This window comes from Felis catus, chromosome D4, assembly GCF_018350175.1.
Source record: "Felis catus isolate Fca126 chromosome D4, F.catus_Fca126_mat1.0, whole genome shotgun sequence".
In the NCBI taxonomy this organism is placed as follows: Eukaryota; Metazoa; Chordata; class Mammalia; order Carnivora; family Felidae; genus Felis; species Felis catus.
The window spans coordinates 6,449,927-6,467,465 of NC_058380.1; the positions used below are offsets into that span (position 1 = coordinate 6,449,927).

Here is a 17,539-nt window from a genome sequence, read left to right on the forward strand (position 1 = left end):
CATTTTATGCAGGAGACTAACTACACAACTGATTTACCAATGTTAAAGCTCATTTCAATAACCTACTCAGTTTCATGCTACTCATCTGCTTAAGAATTCATTAGTCTGATTTTGCAAGATGAGGAGCTCTGGAGATAGATGGTAGGGATGCCTGCGCAGCATTATGAATGTTTTTAATACCACTGAACTGTACGACTCAACATGGTTAAGACAGTAAATATTATATGTATTTTACCACCATAAAAAAGAATGGGGGGAAAAAACTCACTAGTCTTGAGTTCAATTGTTTCATTGTTTATATGGACATTAGAATTCTCAGTGCCTCATAAAAATTAATATGTACTATTAAATGTCAAGCCTGTTACACAGCATTCACTTGAACATTTTACTAATAGAGAACAAGTTTATTTTCTAAGAACATTGTGATTGTATGTTTGGGAAGTAATTTTATTACAGGTCCATCAAAATCCACAGAACATATAATTTTAAAATTTCAAGACACACTGTGGGAATTTCCTGTTTAAAAAAATATATATAGGGGCACATGGGCAGCTCGGTCAGCTCTTCTCAGCTCAGGTCTTGATCTTATGGTTGTGAGTTAGAGCCCCATGTTGGGCTCCTCTAATCTACCAGGAAATGTGCCATCTTCGAAAGTTTAGGTTATAACATTTAGCCCTGTTAACTAGTGATGACCCAATATATACAACCCTTGTTTGACTGAATTTATCATCAGCCATTCTGCAAACACATGGTGAGAATTTGCAGTATGTAAGGCCCTATCACATGGAAACATCTAGTATGTCATCAAAGACTTGTCTAATTACATATAATTTATAATGATTTTTACTTACTACTTAAGACAGAGGCAAAAAAAAAAAGATGTTTGCAGATGGTTGAAACATTATAATTTGAAAATTGTAAGCCCACCCTCTTGGGCCTGGGGTACAAATTAACTGTATGCTAAAATAGAGGTACTTAAAGGAAACATTTGCCTTCATTCCCAAGGAAAGTTTATAGAATGTCAACAATGTAGGTTATAATTTTTTTAATCTTGCTAATTAGTCTTCTTCAACTGGGCCCAAGACAGTACTAGCTGTTATTTGAAAGAGGAATTGTTTATAAAAATGTATATTCTTGGGAAGCCTGGGTGGCTCAGTTGGTTAGGCATCCAACTTCGACTCAGGTCCTGATCTCACTGCTTGTGAGTTTGAGCCCCACCTAGGGCTCTGTGCTGACTGCTCAGAGCCTGGAGCGTGCTTCAGATTCTGTGTCTTCCTCTCTCTCTGCCCCTCCCCTGCTCACGCTCTGTCTCGCTTTCTCTCCCTCTCTCTCTCAAATATAAAAAATAAAACATTAAAAAAAATTTTTTAATGTATATTCTTGTGTGTGTGTATGTATACAGACTAAAGAACATTTAATATTATTTTGGGTATAAGTGGTTTCAGGTAAAAGATTAGCTTTTCTGAAAAGGTAGAATTTTAATAAGCTTTATTTTCTCTTATGTGTGTCGCTTATATATTAAGGGCAATATAGCAAAGACTTTTTGGCTTCTCCATCCCAAACCCCTCCAAACACCACTAAGGCTTACCATCCTGACTTTCCTTCAAGGGACTAAGTATTACACGTGGTATTCTTTTTCTTTTACATTTTAAAATGCTGTCTTCTATCAAATAAAATCTATGGCATATCATTTATCTCTGAGTCTTCAGAATTCCTTTCCTCCCAAAGGAAAGAATGGCCTTCCTTTGGGAGTTTCCTTCCCCTAAGGACAATGGGTGAAACATGTGAATGTGAGATTTAGGGGCATGCCTCCAACACTGTTACAGCTTGTCATTGCGATATAGCAATTTGGCCTTCTCACAAAACACTAATGGCCATTTTGTCACCTTGCATATTTCTGTACTTTATTTAAGGTGAAGCTGAGAACATACTGGAAACAGAAAAGAGTAAGTTGCAGCTGCCAAAAGGAATGATCACTTTCGAAAGCCTTGAAAAAGCCAGAAGGGAACAGAGTAAATTCTTCATAGACAAATGAAATTATGTTTACCCACCGAATCTCAAAACACATCATTGTTGACTTGAATCATGGTTTTTACAATTTTTAGATGCTTGAGATTTTGATATAATGGATTTTATTTTAAAATATTAAAATGCAAAATGGGTTTTGTTAAATGATTTTAAAATAAAATTTATAACATTCAACACAAAATTATGGAGGTACTCTAAATAACTTATTTCCTATATATGTGTGTATTACAAATATCTAAATGTATAATTAATAAATTATGTTGTTTTGAATTTCTGGAAGCAAATGTCCTGCTGCTCTCATTTCTCTGTCACACATGTTCCCTATCACATTTCTCTCCCACCAATACTTCTTTTTTTTTTTCCAACGTTTATTTATTTTTGGGACAGAGAGAGACAGAGCATGAACGGGGGAGGGGCAGAGAGGGAGGGAGACACAGAATTGGAAACAGGCTCCAGGCTCCGAGCCATCAGCCCAGAGCCTGACGCGGGGCTCGAACTCACGGACAGCGAGATCGTGACCTGGCTGAAGTCGGACGCTTAACCGACTGCGCCACCCAGGCGCCCCCAGACTGCTTTTATTTGGATTTGTCCGTTGTCCTGTCTCGACATGATAGAAAACAACTAATGTTAATGACTAACATGAATATTGTACTTATTATGGCCACTTATTTTTTTGCATATATTATTGTAATCATCCCAACAATCCCATAAAGCAGGCATCATTTTACGGCTGTGGAAACTAAGACACAGAGAGCTTAAATTACTTGCCTAGAGCCATATATAGACTTGAACCTAAATGGTTTGGCTCCAGTGAATATGCTCTAAAAGGCCTTGAAAAGGTTAGACCTTTAACACATTCTTGCCAAGCGAAGACAGCTGTGAAAGACAAAAGGTAAACACAGTCAAATGATGATTCAGGACAGAGCTGCTAAAGAGGTGGCAATGAGGGGAGGTTGATTAGGATCCTACCTTCTTACTTCCACTCACCAGGAAACCTATACTCATAAGATAACCCTATTTAGCCCCATTCCTACAGTTGCAAACCCTACATATATTGGAATAATTACAAAGCTATTTCCTGATACCTACTCTGTATCAAGCACTATTATAGGCCCTAGGGTTACATGAGTGAATGAACAGACAAGGTTGGTGCATCTCAGGCAAAGGAATGTGTTCTAGTAAGGGGTGGAAGAACTGAGGACAGGAACAAACAAACATGGAGATAAACAAGACCATTTCTGATGGTGATGAATGCTCCAGTAGAAATAAAACAGGATGATAACAGAGTGATTGGGAGCATGTGGGGAGGGGGGACTATGGATCTGGGACAGTAGGAACTGCCTCTCTACAGATGCAACATTTCGGCTGATACTTGAATGGTGAATTAACCAGTCCTGTGAAGAGCAGGTAGGGGGACAGGGAAAGGATCTCAGCAAAGGGAAGAGCCAGAGGAAAAACTCTGAGACCTGGCATGGCCAAAGAATAGAAAGGCCAGGCAGAATAGGAGGAGATGAAATCTGAAGGGTGAACACAAGCCATTGTTATAAACAATAGTCATTATACTCAAGCAACTGACCACATATCAACATACGGTCCTGACAGAATCATAGTTGTAGAGAACGTTGGGTGAGGTCTTAAAGGATGCACTGAAGTTCTCCATGAAGGTAAGGAGGTGCAGAACAATGACATGCTGGGCAGAAGAAGAGGCTTGATTAAAGGCAAGACAGGATGTCACGTCCAGGGATTTGCTGCTGGTTCGATTTGCCTAAACTGGGGGGTTCCTCCTGTGAGGGACGTGTTAAGAAATGCACTTGGAGGCACAGATTATCTCTGGAATGGCTTTGGGTTTAAGGAATCTGCATCCTGAGAGTAATGGGCACGAAAGATCTGCACTGGGTTTTACTGGAATTAGTCACTATAGGGGGAAGATCCCAGAGCCCATGCAGTGAAGAACGGCAATAGTCCACCCAAGTACTGGCCAGGGCCTGAACTAAGGCTGTGGCTTTGAGCATAGGTTCAGGAAAGTGACACAGAAGAATAGCAAAACTGGGAAACTAGTTTGAGTTTGTGGAGGGAGAAGAAAGTAAGTTCTCTTCATTGAATCATTAGCATGGATTTCCTGGAGGACACGGGAAAGTAGTGATTAGGAGGCACACTGGTGGTCTAAAGGATGCTTAACATCTAGCACTGGTTCATAGACCATGCCAGAATCTGGAATTGCATTTCTTTTACCTTAAATTCAATCATTCTGTCCAAACATTCCTGACAGGACCCACCGAGAATGGGCTTAAGTGTCCTGCAAAGACTGACTGGCTAAAGACCTTACACAAGATGTGTGTCAGTGTGCAACACATCAGGCTGGGGTCGCTCTGGACCACCAGGACATTCATTTGTATTGGCCTCTCACCCTGGCATTAACCCTGAGTTCGTTAGTAATTATTACTCAATAGAGCCTCTGCTAAACACACACACACACTCACATTTTTGTTTGTGCCTATTGTGAGGCAAAAATCAAAGCAGAGCTATTAAATAAAGGCTTTGCAATTCAACTGTATTAAAATATATTCCAATTGTCTTTTGTATTACTGATTATCCAATGCTTTTCCCCTTATTTATTATTACACATAATATTTATATTATGAAATATAATAATATTTATAATTGAAAGGACAAACATTTTTGCTCTGACACTCGAGCTGTTAGCCATTTATGTTAATACTTGCACTAATTACTATTATTATTATTATTAAATTCTGATTACCAACTAGACATCTGACATTTCTTTTTTTTTGAATTTTCTAATTTTTTTTATGTTTGAGAGAGAGCATGAGCTGGGAAGGGGCAGAGAGAGAGGGAGACAGAGGATCTGAAGTGGGCTCTGAGTTGACAGCAAAGAGCCCGATGCAGGGCTCAAACTCACAAATTGTGAGATTGTGACCTGAGCCAAAGTTGGATGCTCAACCAACTGAGCCATTCAGGTACCCCTAGACATCTGACATTTCTAAATACTGAACATGATGTGGTCTTTGTTCAGGTAGCTTATATTTACAGATCTTTGTGATATTACAAGAAGAATAAGGAAATTGTTGTAAGAAAATATATTAGAAGAAAAATAAGAAACTAAGGTCTGATTATAAGCAAAGATTTAGAGATTTGAATAAGGGTAACCTCACTCAGTGTCTTTTCAGTGATTAGAAACAAAGCTGGGGAAAATCTCATCCCTATCCTGTGTGGCTGTTCATCTTCCCCCAAGACACTGCAGACCTAACCAAAGCAATGCAGAGACTCCCTCAGCTTCACGTGGAGGTTAAGTCGTGGTGGGAAGGAAATAAATACGGGCCCCAAAATTTTCTGCACCAGAATGACCCTTCTTGGATATCAAATCACTTTATAATAATAAAATAATATAATAGCAAAAACAGTTTATAAAATCACACTACTTAGCCATTTTGAATGTTTTTAACTCATATTAAAAAAATTTTTTTTAACGTTTTATTTTTATTTTTGAGACAGGGAGAGACAGAGCATGAACAGGGGAGGGTCAGAGAGAGGGAGACACAGAATCTGAAACAGGCTCCAGGCTCTGAGCTGTCAGCACAGAGCCCGACGTGGGGCTCGAACTCACGGACCGGACCGCGAGATCATGACCTGAGCTGAAGTCGGCCGCTTAACCGACTGAGCCACCCAGGTGCCCCTTTAACTCATATTTAAATGAGAGAACTGGGGACTAAAATTACAGGCACTAAAATCACAAATAAACTAAGTTTATATGGTATTACACCCAACTCAGTTTGTGTTTGGGGGTAAAACTGAAGGGTCCTTTATGGTCCAGTACCTAACTTCACTTTGTAAAGATTATAAAAGTGTCCTAAATCTACTGAAAACAGTTTTAAATGACAAATACTGAAGTTATTGTCCAGATGTTAAAAAGAGAAGACCCTTGGAAATGGTCTAGTATAAGCTCCCATTTTTACATTTTCTCAAGAAAATGGAGGCCTTTTGTGATTTACCTAAAATTCCACATCTGGTAATGGTAGTTTGTACTAAAATGTTGGTGTTTTGAATTCCTGGCAGGATTCTCCCTGACTCTGAAAGAACAGTGACAATGAAAGTCAAAATAAAAAATATGCTTCTATAATATCATACTCAGTCTCAGAGCCTTAGAAGAGGGGATTAGAAGGGCAGGGTTTAGGGCACCTGGATGGCTCAGTTGGTTAAGCATCCAACTTTGGCTCAGGTCATGATCTCATGGTTCGTGGGTTCAGGCCCTGCGTCAGGCTCTGTGCTGACAGCTTGGAGCCTGGAGCCTGTTTCGGATTCTGTGTCTCCCTCTCTCTCTGCCCCTTCCCTGTTCACGCTCTGTCTGTCTCAAGAACAAATAAACATTTTTTAAAAAATTAAAAAAAAAAAAGAAGGGCAGGGTTGAGAAGAGGATAAGGAGGGAGCAGACTCAAATTACAAAGAATAATCTACAACCAATGTAATCTGAATGTGAGCAATCTGAAATTCATAATATATTTTATAGACTTTGACAATTTAATATATGCATGTTCAAATGTTATATTCTAGAGACACTAGCCAGAACCTAGATAGTGTTTCTGCTCCACTGTTCTGGGAAAGGAACAAACTCTTGCTGGGAAAATATTATTAAATAAAGCCCACTAGCCAGGGATCACACTATCTCTTGGCCTTGAAGTGTGTTTGTTCTGTAAGAGGGTTGGAAATATTCCTTAGGTTTGGCCTTGTGGATGCCTACAGGGGATTTCAGGAATACTGCATTCTATCAACTGTACAATTTGCAGAAAGTAGATTCTAGTATTCAGGGATGACTACTTAGCATCTCTGATGATTTTTCTACTGGTAACTTTGGAATTTATGAAGACTGGAGCAGTGCTTGGCCTACAGGTGCACCAGGAAGCCCAGACTGACGAGGGGCAGGGGAGAGAAAGTGAGAAAGGGCTAGAAAATAAGAAGGCCAAAAACAATGAGTAGTCTTCATGAAGGGATGAAGCTGACTCAAATGCCCCTCATAGTAAACAGCACAAAAATGGCTGCCAGGGGAGCCATTGGTAGGGGGAGTTGAGCCCCTCAGGAACCAAAGTCACCTGTGGGATTCTCTTGCAGCCCAGTTTATTTTGCTGTGCTAACTTGTTCCTCTGGCCACTTGGAAGACAGTAAGAAATGTGGCTGGGCAGGACAAATTCATCATGACTGCTGATAAAGGTAACTGGAAACCTATGTCACTGATAAAGACTCAATGGTGCTGCTAAGTCTCAGGTTTAGATGACATTTCTGGTTCAAATTTTTCTGTCCACAGGTGTCACAGGATTGAATGATGGATTGCTAACCTCAGTTTATTTTTTTCTTGGAGGACTTCCATTACGGCTAGCAGCACTCTGTGGATGTTTTCTGCTCCGCCTGGATGTGAGGGATAGGCAGACACTGACCCTGAGTTGGTATTGGGATTTCATTTGGTGTTAGAAGAACAGAGTTCAGGATGTGTCCACAATGAATTCATGTCCTAGAAAGGATTGGCAATCTGGGATTCTGGTTTGGTGAAAGTTTCAAAAAACTAGAAGGAAACAGTTGTTGAATACATGTGAAAGTCAATGGATCAGAGATACTAATATACATTGAAATGTGTTAAGGGAGGTCTGTGAAAAGCTGTCAGAATGTCAGGATAATACGATTGGGATTTGAGGAATACAGGTGTTTTTTTTCCTTCTCTTCATACCATGCCCACACCATTAATTTACTGCTGATGAAGATGTGACTTGAGTAGAAGATAGAACCAATTCTATTCACCAAGGTGATTTTGAAAAGAGAGCGAGCTTGCTAGGGACCTAATATAGGTTAAAATACTCGATAAGTTCACATCTTCTTAAATTACTCCAGAGAAAAGTTGGCCTCTGGAATGCTTTCTTTTCCTCTTCAAGGATCTAAAACTTTTGAAAGGCTTCCAACTAATGCTACCTATTTCAAACTAGAAACAACAAAAAGACACTTGGGTTTTGAATAGAGTTTGAGCCTATGGATGGTTATGTCTCTGAATTCAATAACCATGGACTACGGACAGAGTACCGGACTGATCTTCCAGCCAGTTTCCTTGTCTAATCTGGAAGCTTAGGACAAGGCTGCCATCTCTGAAACAGCCAGAAAATCTAAGTAGGCAGGTAAAAGGGGTTCTGTTCAACTTCTAACTTTAGTAAGTTCTCTTCAGCAATTCAAGCAGAGACATCAATTTCCTACTAGGATTGTTTTAGGAAAAGAAAAAATTCAAATAGCCTCATGGGTGATGGATAAGACATTCCATTCTCCCTCCCATTTCTTTTTCCTCAGAGATAATCACTTTTATCTCTTTTAGCTGTCTCAGTATAGGATCTCCCTGAAGCAAATTTTGCAATAGTGCCTTGAGCAAGTCATTTACTTGGGCACATAATCCCAGAAACTCTGGTGGGGAATTGGTGGAGTAAGATAGGACAGAGAAAAAAGCTAGTAAATGAAATCTTACCCAGGAAGTTACCTCTGTGGGCAACTTAACCCTGCTGGGGAACTCTGAGAAATGGTTCAGAATAACCCCTTCACCCAGAGTTATCTGACCCTAGAAATGCAAGAGCTGGGGTATAAAAACCTACTTTTGAGTTCATTGGTGGAGGGCTGTTCCCAGTCCATTATCTTTCCAGCACTTAGGGTGTTTTGGCAAAGTGGGCGCTGGAGGCCAGAAAACCTGGAGGCAAGAGATGCAGGTGCTACAAATTGGAAGTCAGATCAACTTAAACTGAAATGGCAAGGGCCAAGGGGAAGTAGTTGAAAACAATTCATATTTTAATACCAACAGTGTTACTTTAACTTTACATCTCTAAGTAACGTTCCAGTGTAGCTATTTCCTAATGTTCCCAACTTTTAAAAAATATAATTTCTTGACACATCATACAAATCATGAGGAATTGCTTTCACCTCTCCCACCTTATACCGTCTCGCCACAACTGCCACACACTTGCACCCTTCCCAATGATTGACCCATCTTGCCAATACTCTTATGTGATCATTTTGTTAGATCAATGTTCAGGGCTTACATTGTGATGATGACGAACACTTAGCAAAACTGTGCCATGTAGTAAAGTATACTACGTTCTCTTTCTTGTTTGGCATCCTGCTTTTCTGGAATTAGTAAGTCTAGTTGTTTCATGTGCTTAATGTTCTATATATTTATCACTTCTGTGGCCATGAACTCTTTGTCAGTTTCTCCCAAGATGTCCATTCACATCAGTTAGTCTATCAGTATCTCCTTCTTGAACAAACTTGCAGACTCCTGACCTGCTCCCACCTGGACTGTTTTCCCTCTACACCTGGTACTCAGCTCTCCCTTCACCTATGGTAGGGGTTCTCTTCTCCTTATTCCTGTGTTGCATCTTTTGTTTCCTATACCCTATGTTGTGCTCCTTCATTTGCTGGAACTCATCCTCCTATAGCTTTCCGAGAAAGAGTAAATGGAGGAAACCTGTTAAGACCTTACGTATCTAAACTTAACAGTTCTTTTTTTAAAATTTTTTTTTAACGTTTATTTATTTTTTGAGAGAGAGACAGAGTATGAGCAGGGGAGGGGCAGAGAGAGACAAGGAGACACAGAATCTGAAGCAGGCTCCGGGCTCTGAGCTGTCAGCACAGAGCCCAATGCGGGGCTCAAACTCACAAGCTGTGAGATCATGACCCGAGCTGAAGTCAGATGCTTAACTGACTGAGCCACCCAGGTGACCCTTAACAGTTCTTTTCTGATGCTTGATTGATGCCTTGACTGGGCACAGAAATTCCTGGTTGTTAGTAATTTTCCATCAGTATTTCTAAGAGATCATCTCATTTTCTTTTTGTACTTCTCAGTCTGTTTGTCGATATCCTGAGCTGGGAAGCCTTCCATCACAGATCCCCCTCTTTACCCTGTTTGAGCTCCGACCACACGTGTTGGGCCACTCATCACATAGATGTGCTCCTCACCCACTCACCCCACTTGCCTGCCCCACTGGGCAGAAGCCATCCTTAGCCAGTCAGGCCCACACACCTCTCACTAGGCCACCTTCCCTTCCTTGCTGCCCCCAGTGTGGATGGCCTCCTTCCTGATGGCTTTAGCATGGAATTATTCAGAAAGAGAAGGAAAGAAGAATGAAAGAACTGAATTTTAACATCTATCATTTAACTTATATATTCAGAATTTTTGAAACAAAATTACTTTTAGATTTTATGTTAATGATGTTGATTTTATAGGCTAGATCCTTTATTTTAAATGTTTATTTTGAGAGAGACAGAGAGCATGGGTATGAGTGGGGGATGGGCAGAGAGAGGGAGAGAGAGAACATCAAGCAGGCTCTGCACTGTCAGTGCAGAACCCTATGTAGGGCTCGATCTCATAATGGTGAAATCATGACCTGAGCCAAAAGCAACAGTCAGGTGCTCAACTGACTGAGCCACCCAGGCGCCCCTAGGCTAGATCCTTTTATTTAGAATTTGGATAGAGAGGTTTTCACTAAAGAGTATTTGTGTTTATTGGAGAAAAGTATCCCAGTGAGTTGTTTTGGCAATGTCAGTGAGCAGAGAGTAGGGTTTTAAGGCCAAAGCAACCAAGGAACAAAACCCCTGGTAACCATGGAACCCCGTCCTCAATAGAATAGGACAGAGTCCTGGGCCATCAACCAGTTTCTATATGAGGTGTAGACACTTTGGAGAAGTGTATTGGCTCCTGAAATATTTACATATCTACTACTCCGCCAATTAATTGAGAACTTGAGTCTAAACACCAGCATTAAAGCAATATATTTTATAACTCACCAAAATATACTGTTATGCTCAATATGCCAGACCATTAGCCTCATAAATTTATTAAATGCACCATCATTTCAGCATTTATAATTGCTTGAATAATTCTTTTTTTTTTTAACAATTTTTTTTTAATGTTTTATTTATTTTTGAGACAGAGAGAGACAGAGCATGAGCAGGGGAGGGTCAGAGAGAGAGGGAGACACAGAATCAGAAGCAGGCTCCAGGCTCTGAGCGGTCAGCACAGAGCCCGACGTGGGGCTTGAACTCACGAACTGTGAGATCATGACCTGAGCTGAAGTCGGACGCTTAACCGACTGAGCCACCCAGGTGCCCCATTGCTTGAATAATTCTAACAGTAGTTTTTAATAGCATATAATTTTAGTTATAAATGAGACTGTTCTGTTGCCTTAGTCCAGGGCTTCTTAACCTCACTACATTTGGGGCCAGATAACTGTGGTAGGGGGCTGTTCCATCTTTGTAGGATGTTTACCAGCATTCCTGGGCTCTGCCCACTAGACGTCAATAGCAAACCTCCTCTATCTTGGTTGGACCATCAAAGATGTCTCCAAATTATCCTTAGTTGAGAACCATTGCCTTGAATTGACAGTTCAATCATTTAGACTCTCTTTTTTTTTTTTTTTAAGTGTATTTCTTTATTTTGAGAGAGAAAGAGAGTGAGGGCGGGGCAGAGAGAGAGGCAGGGAGAGAGAGAATCCCAAGCAGGCTCCACACTGTCAGCGAAGAGCCCAACACAGGGCTCAAACTCATGAACCATGAGATCATGACCTGAGCTGAAATCAAGAGTAGGATGCTTGGACCGACTGGGCCACCCAGATGTCCCTAGACTCTCTTTATCTTTGTTGTAAATGTATATTTTTTCCCTTAACAGTGATGAATAACCATTACTGTTTAGCTTTCCAGGTATACAAAATTAACAGATGACTACTAAAAGATAGCCAGTGATGCTAGGAGCATAAAATGTCAATTTTTTTTTCAACGTTTATTTTTTATTTTTGGGACAGAGAGAGACAGAGCATGAACGGGGGAGGGGCAGAGAGAGAGGGAGACACGGAATCGGAAACAGGCTCCAGGCTCTGAGCCATCAGCCCAGAGCCTGACACGGGGCTCGAACTCCTGGACCGCGAGATCGTGACCTGGCTGAAGTCAGACGCTTAACCGACTGCGCCACCCAGGCGCCCCTAAAATGTCAATTTAAAAGGTACTTAGCTTACATTACAACATTTCCACTATTGGGTGTAACCTGATTGTTGAGTGGGCAAAAAGAAATCATGTTTACAAAATTTCTCAGGAAACTGTAGTCAGTATCCAAGTGTTAACAGCCCAAGCTTTGCAGATTGAGTCTCAGTTTGAACCCTTCACTCCAGTGCTCACCAGACCTGAACATGTAACTGAATTTCTGTTCTTCTATCACTCAATTTTAATTTGGTGATACTAATATTACTCAGCTCAAAGGTTGCTGAGAGTGACAAAATGAGATAATGCAGACAAAGTATTTGGCAGATAATAGGCATTCAATATTTCCTAATATTACTGTTCTATGTCCAAAGCGTATTCCATGTCTGTTGCTGTTTTCACTCTAGTCTATAACTTGATGAGTTCTAATTGACAAAGGACAAGCAGACAGCTGACTGCAAGCCCTTCTCTGTTTATCAATTAACTGTATACCCTATTTGTCAGAGAGCTGACTATTCATTTTCTATGGACACAATGAACATATTTGAGAAATAAAACTAGAGAAAGTGATTTGGTCGGGGGCTATATTTGATAGGTGCATTTAGATGACACTTAATTTAAAAAAGGAATAAAAATTCAAATAACATTTAGTTATGCATTAAACAAATGATATTTATTAAAAAGAATAAAACTGAAATCAGGGCTGTAGAAAATCCAGAATTTTCTGAGTTATCTGGACCTATAGACAAGAAAACCTGAAAGCAGGAAAACAGCGTTTTCAGAGAAAACTGTGCCTTCTAGGGAAGTGGTCCTACATATTCAAAACAGCTGATTACTGGGTCAGATTCACTCATTCTCTGGAAGCAAGAAAGAAGATACGAAGAAGGTCTCTTCATTCATTGTAATTAAACGAGCAGATATTCTACACACACCAAACAGCAGGAAAAGCACCCTCATCAAAAATCAGTCAGTCACTTGTTAGAAACCACTGAATCATAGATGAAGAGAGCTCACAATAATACAGAGGCATAGAACTTGCCCTAGATTTTTCATCAGTTTTCTTCTCCACTAGTCAGCTTAGTTCAGAATGATTCCTTTTGTCAAATGTTTTTGGGCATCACCCTTACTTTTCAAAAAAAAAAAAAAAAAGAATCACATCTATCAGTCAATATTAACCAAGAAAAAAAGTAGAATTAAACAAACTTCACTTTATTTATTTTTTTTTACATGAACTAAAATTTTAATAATCACTGATGTGGTAGAGTATATTAATATTTTTGCCAAATACTCTTGTGGCCAGGATGAAATTCCTTTTCAGGACTGTCCTTTCCTTTTTTTTATATATGAAATTTATTGTCAAATTGGTTTCCATACAACACCCAGTGCTCATCCCAAAAGGAGCCCTCCTCAATACCCATCACCCACCCTCCCCACCCTCCCACCCCCCATCAACCCTCACAAACTTCACTTTATAAGAAGGGCAATTTGCAATTCTGTTCAACATTGTTTCCATAAAAATAATACTCCTTAAATATCAACAGAATTATATGTATTTCTAAAGCTTTAATATGTCCTCTCTCGCATGCTAATATGTGCTTGAGAATTGTTCGAGAATAGTTAGTAAAGATTATTCTGAGCTGTTTCAAGGTTGGTATAATTGAGCCAGATACAAGTAAATATAAAATATAACTTGTTAATATCTTCAAATATAAGTGACATGTGATGTCCTTGCAAAATACAAGGTTAACACTGAAAATCAAGTTGGAAGGAATAAAGTATGATTATTTGGGCTTCATAGTCATGACTGAACACCTTTGTATTAATTTTTCACATGTTCCATTGTCAAAAGATCAAAGTAGAGTAATTACTGTGTTTCTGTAAAACACTGGCTGGAACCTCAGACAAATTAGAAAACATATTCCCCTTAGCATACATACATATCTGTTTTCCACCATATTAGCATATCCTTATAATACTGACAGTTCTTTACAATACATTTAAAGTACTGCATAACCCACTTAAGCTCAAGACTGGTATATTTAGGAATTCTAACTTTATTAATTTCTTCAGGATTGCATAAGTAACAACTTAAATAGCATTATTCCTAAAATGTTTCATCAGAGTTTTTGGGCAGTGGCTACATGGTAGTTTGTCAACTATTCAGCACACTGGAGACAACTAGTGAGCTTAAAAATACTGATGCCTAGTTCCCGCACTGGGATACACTAATTCAATTGTTTTAGCATGCAACATAATATTAGTGTTTCTTAAAGGACCCCAGGTGATTCTAATGTGTTGAAATACTGGGGAAACTTTGGGCTGGATTAAAGGTCCAGATTGGGAGTGGGAGCCATGGACCATTGGCTAATCTGAAGGATCAGTCATCTTAATGAAGAAAAGATTCTAGATTAAGGGTAATGGGGAAAAGGGGTGCCCTGGGGTAAGTCTTACACAACTGCCCAGGAGTTTGTAAAAATGTACAGATGAGTCAATGGGGTCCCATTCTATCAAGCCAATTTGTAAGTACCAAAAACCCCCTCCACTCCCCTCCCTTCCCCTCCACTCCCCTCCCTCCTTTCTTTCATTCTTTTATTCTTTCTTTCCTTCTTTCAAAATCATGCTATCCCAAAGAAGGATGGGGAGGATCACACTGAAAATGTATGTCTTTTAATGTTTCTTTATTTTTGAGACAGAGAGCAGGGGAGGGGTAGAGAGACAGGGAGACGCAGAATCCAAAGCAGGCTCTAGGCTCTGAGCTGTCAGTGCAGAGCCCAATGCGGGGCTCAAACTCCTGAACCGTGAGATCATGACCTGAGCCAAAGCTGGACGCTTAACAGACTGAACCACCCAAGTGCCCCAAGACTTTGATTTACCATTTATTGGGTCAGAGCATCTATGCTCACTAAGATCTATTTTAGAGCAACTGGGTAACTTAGGCAAGGCAACAGTTCCACTGGTTAAAGTGAGACATACCTATTTGTTCTCCATTTCATATGTAGTAACCTCTGAGGATTATAGGGGGTACCATATTAATATGTAGTGGGATCCCCAGGTGTACCAGTAATTTGAGTCCAGTATTATGTCCATGTGGTACCAATCGGTAGATTTCAGAAGATGTTAAAATTAATTCAGAACCTGTGCTGTAGAAGTTTAAGAGCCAATAAATATGCTTTTATCTCTTTGCCATTTATATCATTTTAATAAATTTTAGACTTCCAATTGGGTCTAACTGTGGGCCTCAGTTTTTCTTTTTTTTCTTTTTCCTTCCCCTTCCCCTATAGCCAGGTTCATTTGTTTGTTTGTTCATTCATTCCTTCCTTCTCTTTCTTTCTCCCTCTCCCTTTTTTGGTTGGCTACTAAATATAATCTGGTGTCAGGGGGTGTCCTCTCTACCCCATGCTTATTTATAAATATCTTCCCCCAGAGTCTCAAGTATCATCAGGCTCAGTGGTCACCCCCATGGCAATGTTTGCTTTATAGGGTTTAAAGAAGTTTAAATGAACTCCTTTGCTGTGCCACAGGGATGCCACAGGTGTCTTTCCTTGTAACCCTGAGGATCAGGATCTTTGTTGTGACAATAGCATAAGAAGCAGCAGCAGCAGAAGAGGTATTTAAGGGTCCTGCTGTGCTGTCTGCTATTGGATATGTGAATCACAAGCCACCTATTGGCTTTCTTTTCTGCATCTCTCTCTCTCTCTCTCTCTCTCTCTCTCTCTCTGTACAATTTCTCTCAAAATTTTTCATCTATTTTCTAAAAAATACAATTTGTTGTCAAGTTAGCTAACATACTGTGTACACAGTGTGCTCTTGGCTTTGGGAGTAGATTCCCATGATTCATTGCTTACATACAACACCCAGTGCTCATCCCAAAAATGCCCTCCTCAGTGCCTATCACCCATTTTCCCCTCTCCCCTACACCCCTCATCAACCCTCAGTTTGTTCTCAGTATTTAAAATTTTCATATTTCTAACTGCAAAAAGTCATAGCTTTTAGTTTCTGTCTTGATCCAATCACCCATAGTGCAGACCTTCTGAGTGGTTATGGGAAAAGTTCAAAAGACCAGCAGCCGGCCACCCTCTTAGGTAACCATCTTCTCCTCCAGGGAATGTCAGTTAATCTCCCTAGGGTCAAGGTCCACATACAATAAGGTCTTTGGTCTATGGCTCAGATGGAAGCCATTAAGTTCCATGATTGTCAGATTAGCCCTTTGGCATGCGCTAGCAACACTAAGCAAAACCCAGGTATGCTGGCTTGGGATTTTGCATTAGGAGGGTGTTGACTTACTCCTCTGGTATTTTGGCAGGAGCTGGTACCAAATGCTGCTTCACCTTTTCTTTTCTCATTAGCACCTGGCCACAGGCCTGCAACTGGGGTGCCATGCTTAATTCTCCCCAGGATGGTGGTCTCCTCCTTTTCCACAAAACTCACAGAAAACCAACTATGAGCCTGTCCCGGGGGGTTCACAGTCACAATATCCACATGGCTGCCCCTAAGCTGTCAGTGATGGTCACCAGGATGCAGTGACCACACTGTTGTAGCTGGACCCTTGGTAAGTGGGACTCAAGAGATAATTAGTTAAAGTTAGTTTTCTCTGCCTTTACAGGTGGGATGCTCAGAGACCACCTGTCAGACAAACACAGGCCAAACCCAACAACATGTTAAGCTGTGGTATATTGTAAGTTAACAACAATTCTTATCTGGGGGACAAGAGCATTTTAGGGTTGGAAGAGATGGCAATATTGACAAAGACAAAAAGTGTGTCCAAAACACAAGCATGCAGCAACTGGCAGTTCTGTCTGAGGGGGCCTTTGCCATATCATGATGGAACCAGTCAGTTAGCCAAGAGGAGTTAGTTTAAGCTGACTAGGTGTCCTTGGTCATGAATGGGCCACCTTGTTCATGATCCAAATGTTTTAATTACCTCCTATTCACCCCATTGGTGAGGGAGGAAATTCTGCCCCAAAGTTACAAGGATGGCCACATACAACATTCAACACCCAACACCGGACAGCTGAGACTGTCAGTTTATTAGTCACATATACTCATGGCTCGGTGTAGGAGGACACTGCATGCCACACAAGGCTGAATGGGAGCTGCACTCAGAACACAGTAAACAGCCAGGGGCCATATGAGGCAGGCCTTGTAGTAGCAAGAGGGTGAGGTAAAACTGTAGTTACTACGAGAGGATGTGATTGGCTTCTTTGAGTAATTCCATGAGCTGGCAGGAAAATGAAACCTACTACTGAGGGATGTGTAAGAACTGTGCCTGGTTCTCTTGAGGAGAGTTGTTTGGCTAGGAGAGCCAGACTCCGCTGTGGGAGCAGAGCGTGGTGGGGAACTTGTGGTTAGGCCATTTAAGTCTCTCCGTTTCACCAGGTGTCAAGGCAGCATATAATGTTGGGCCTTAATTTTTTGCCCCAATATATTAATATTTATGGTGATCAATAAAACTAGCATATTTGGGGACCTACTATTGAGTGTCTACTATATGACAAGCATGTATCAT

At 40.5% G+C, this 17,539-nt stretch overlaps 1 protein-coding gene across 5 annotated transcripts in view; it reads left to right on the top strand.

Moving 5' to 3' along the window:
- Positions 1-2,312, top strand: part of PLGRKT (plasminogen receptor with a C-terminal lysine) — a 44,336-nt gene extending 42,024 nt beyond the window's left edge. For all 5 annotated transcript variants that reach the window (XM_011288234.4, XM_011288235.4, XM_011288236.4 and 2 more), the window contains exon 6: positions 1,914-2,312. In XM_011288234.4, coding sequence (XP_011286536.1) covers positions 1,914-2,035 — 122 coding nt within the window. In that variant the 3' untranslated portion in view covers positions 2,036-2,312. The remainder of the gene's footprint in view (positions 1-1,913) is intronic.
- The last annotated feature ends 15,227 nt before the right edge of the window (positions 2,313-17,539 follow it).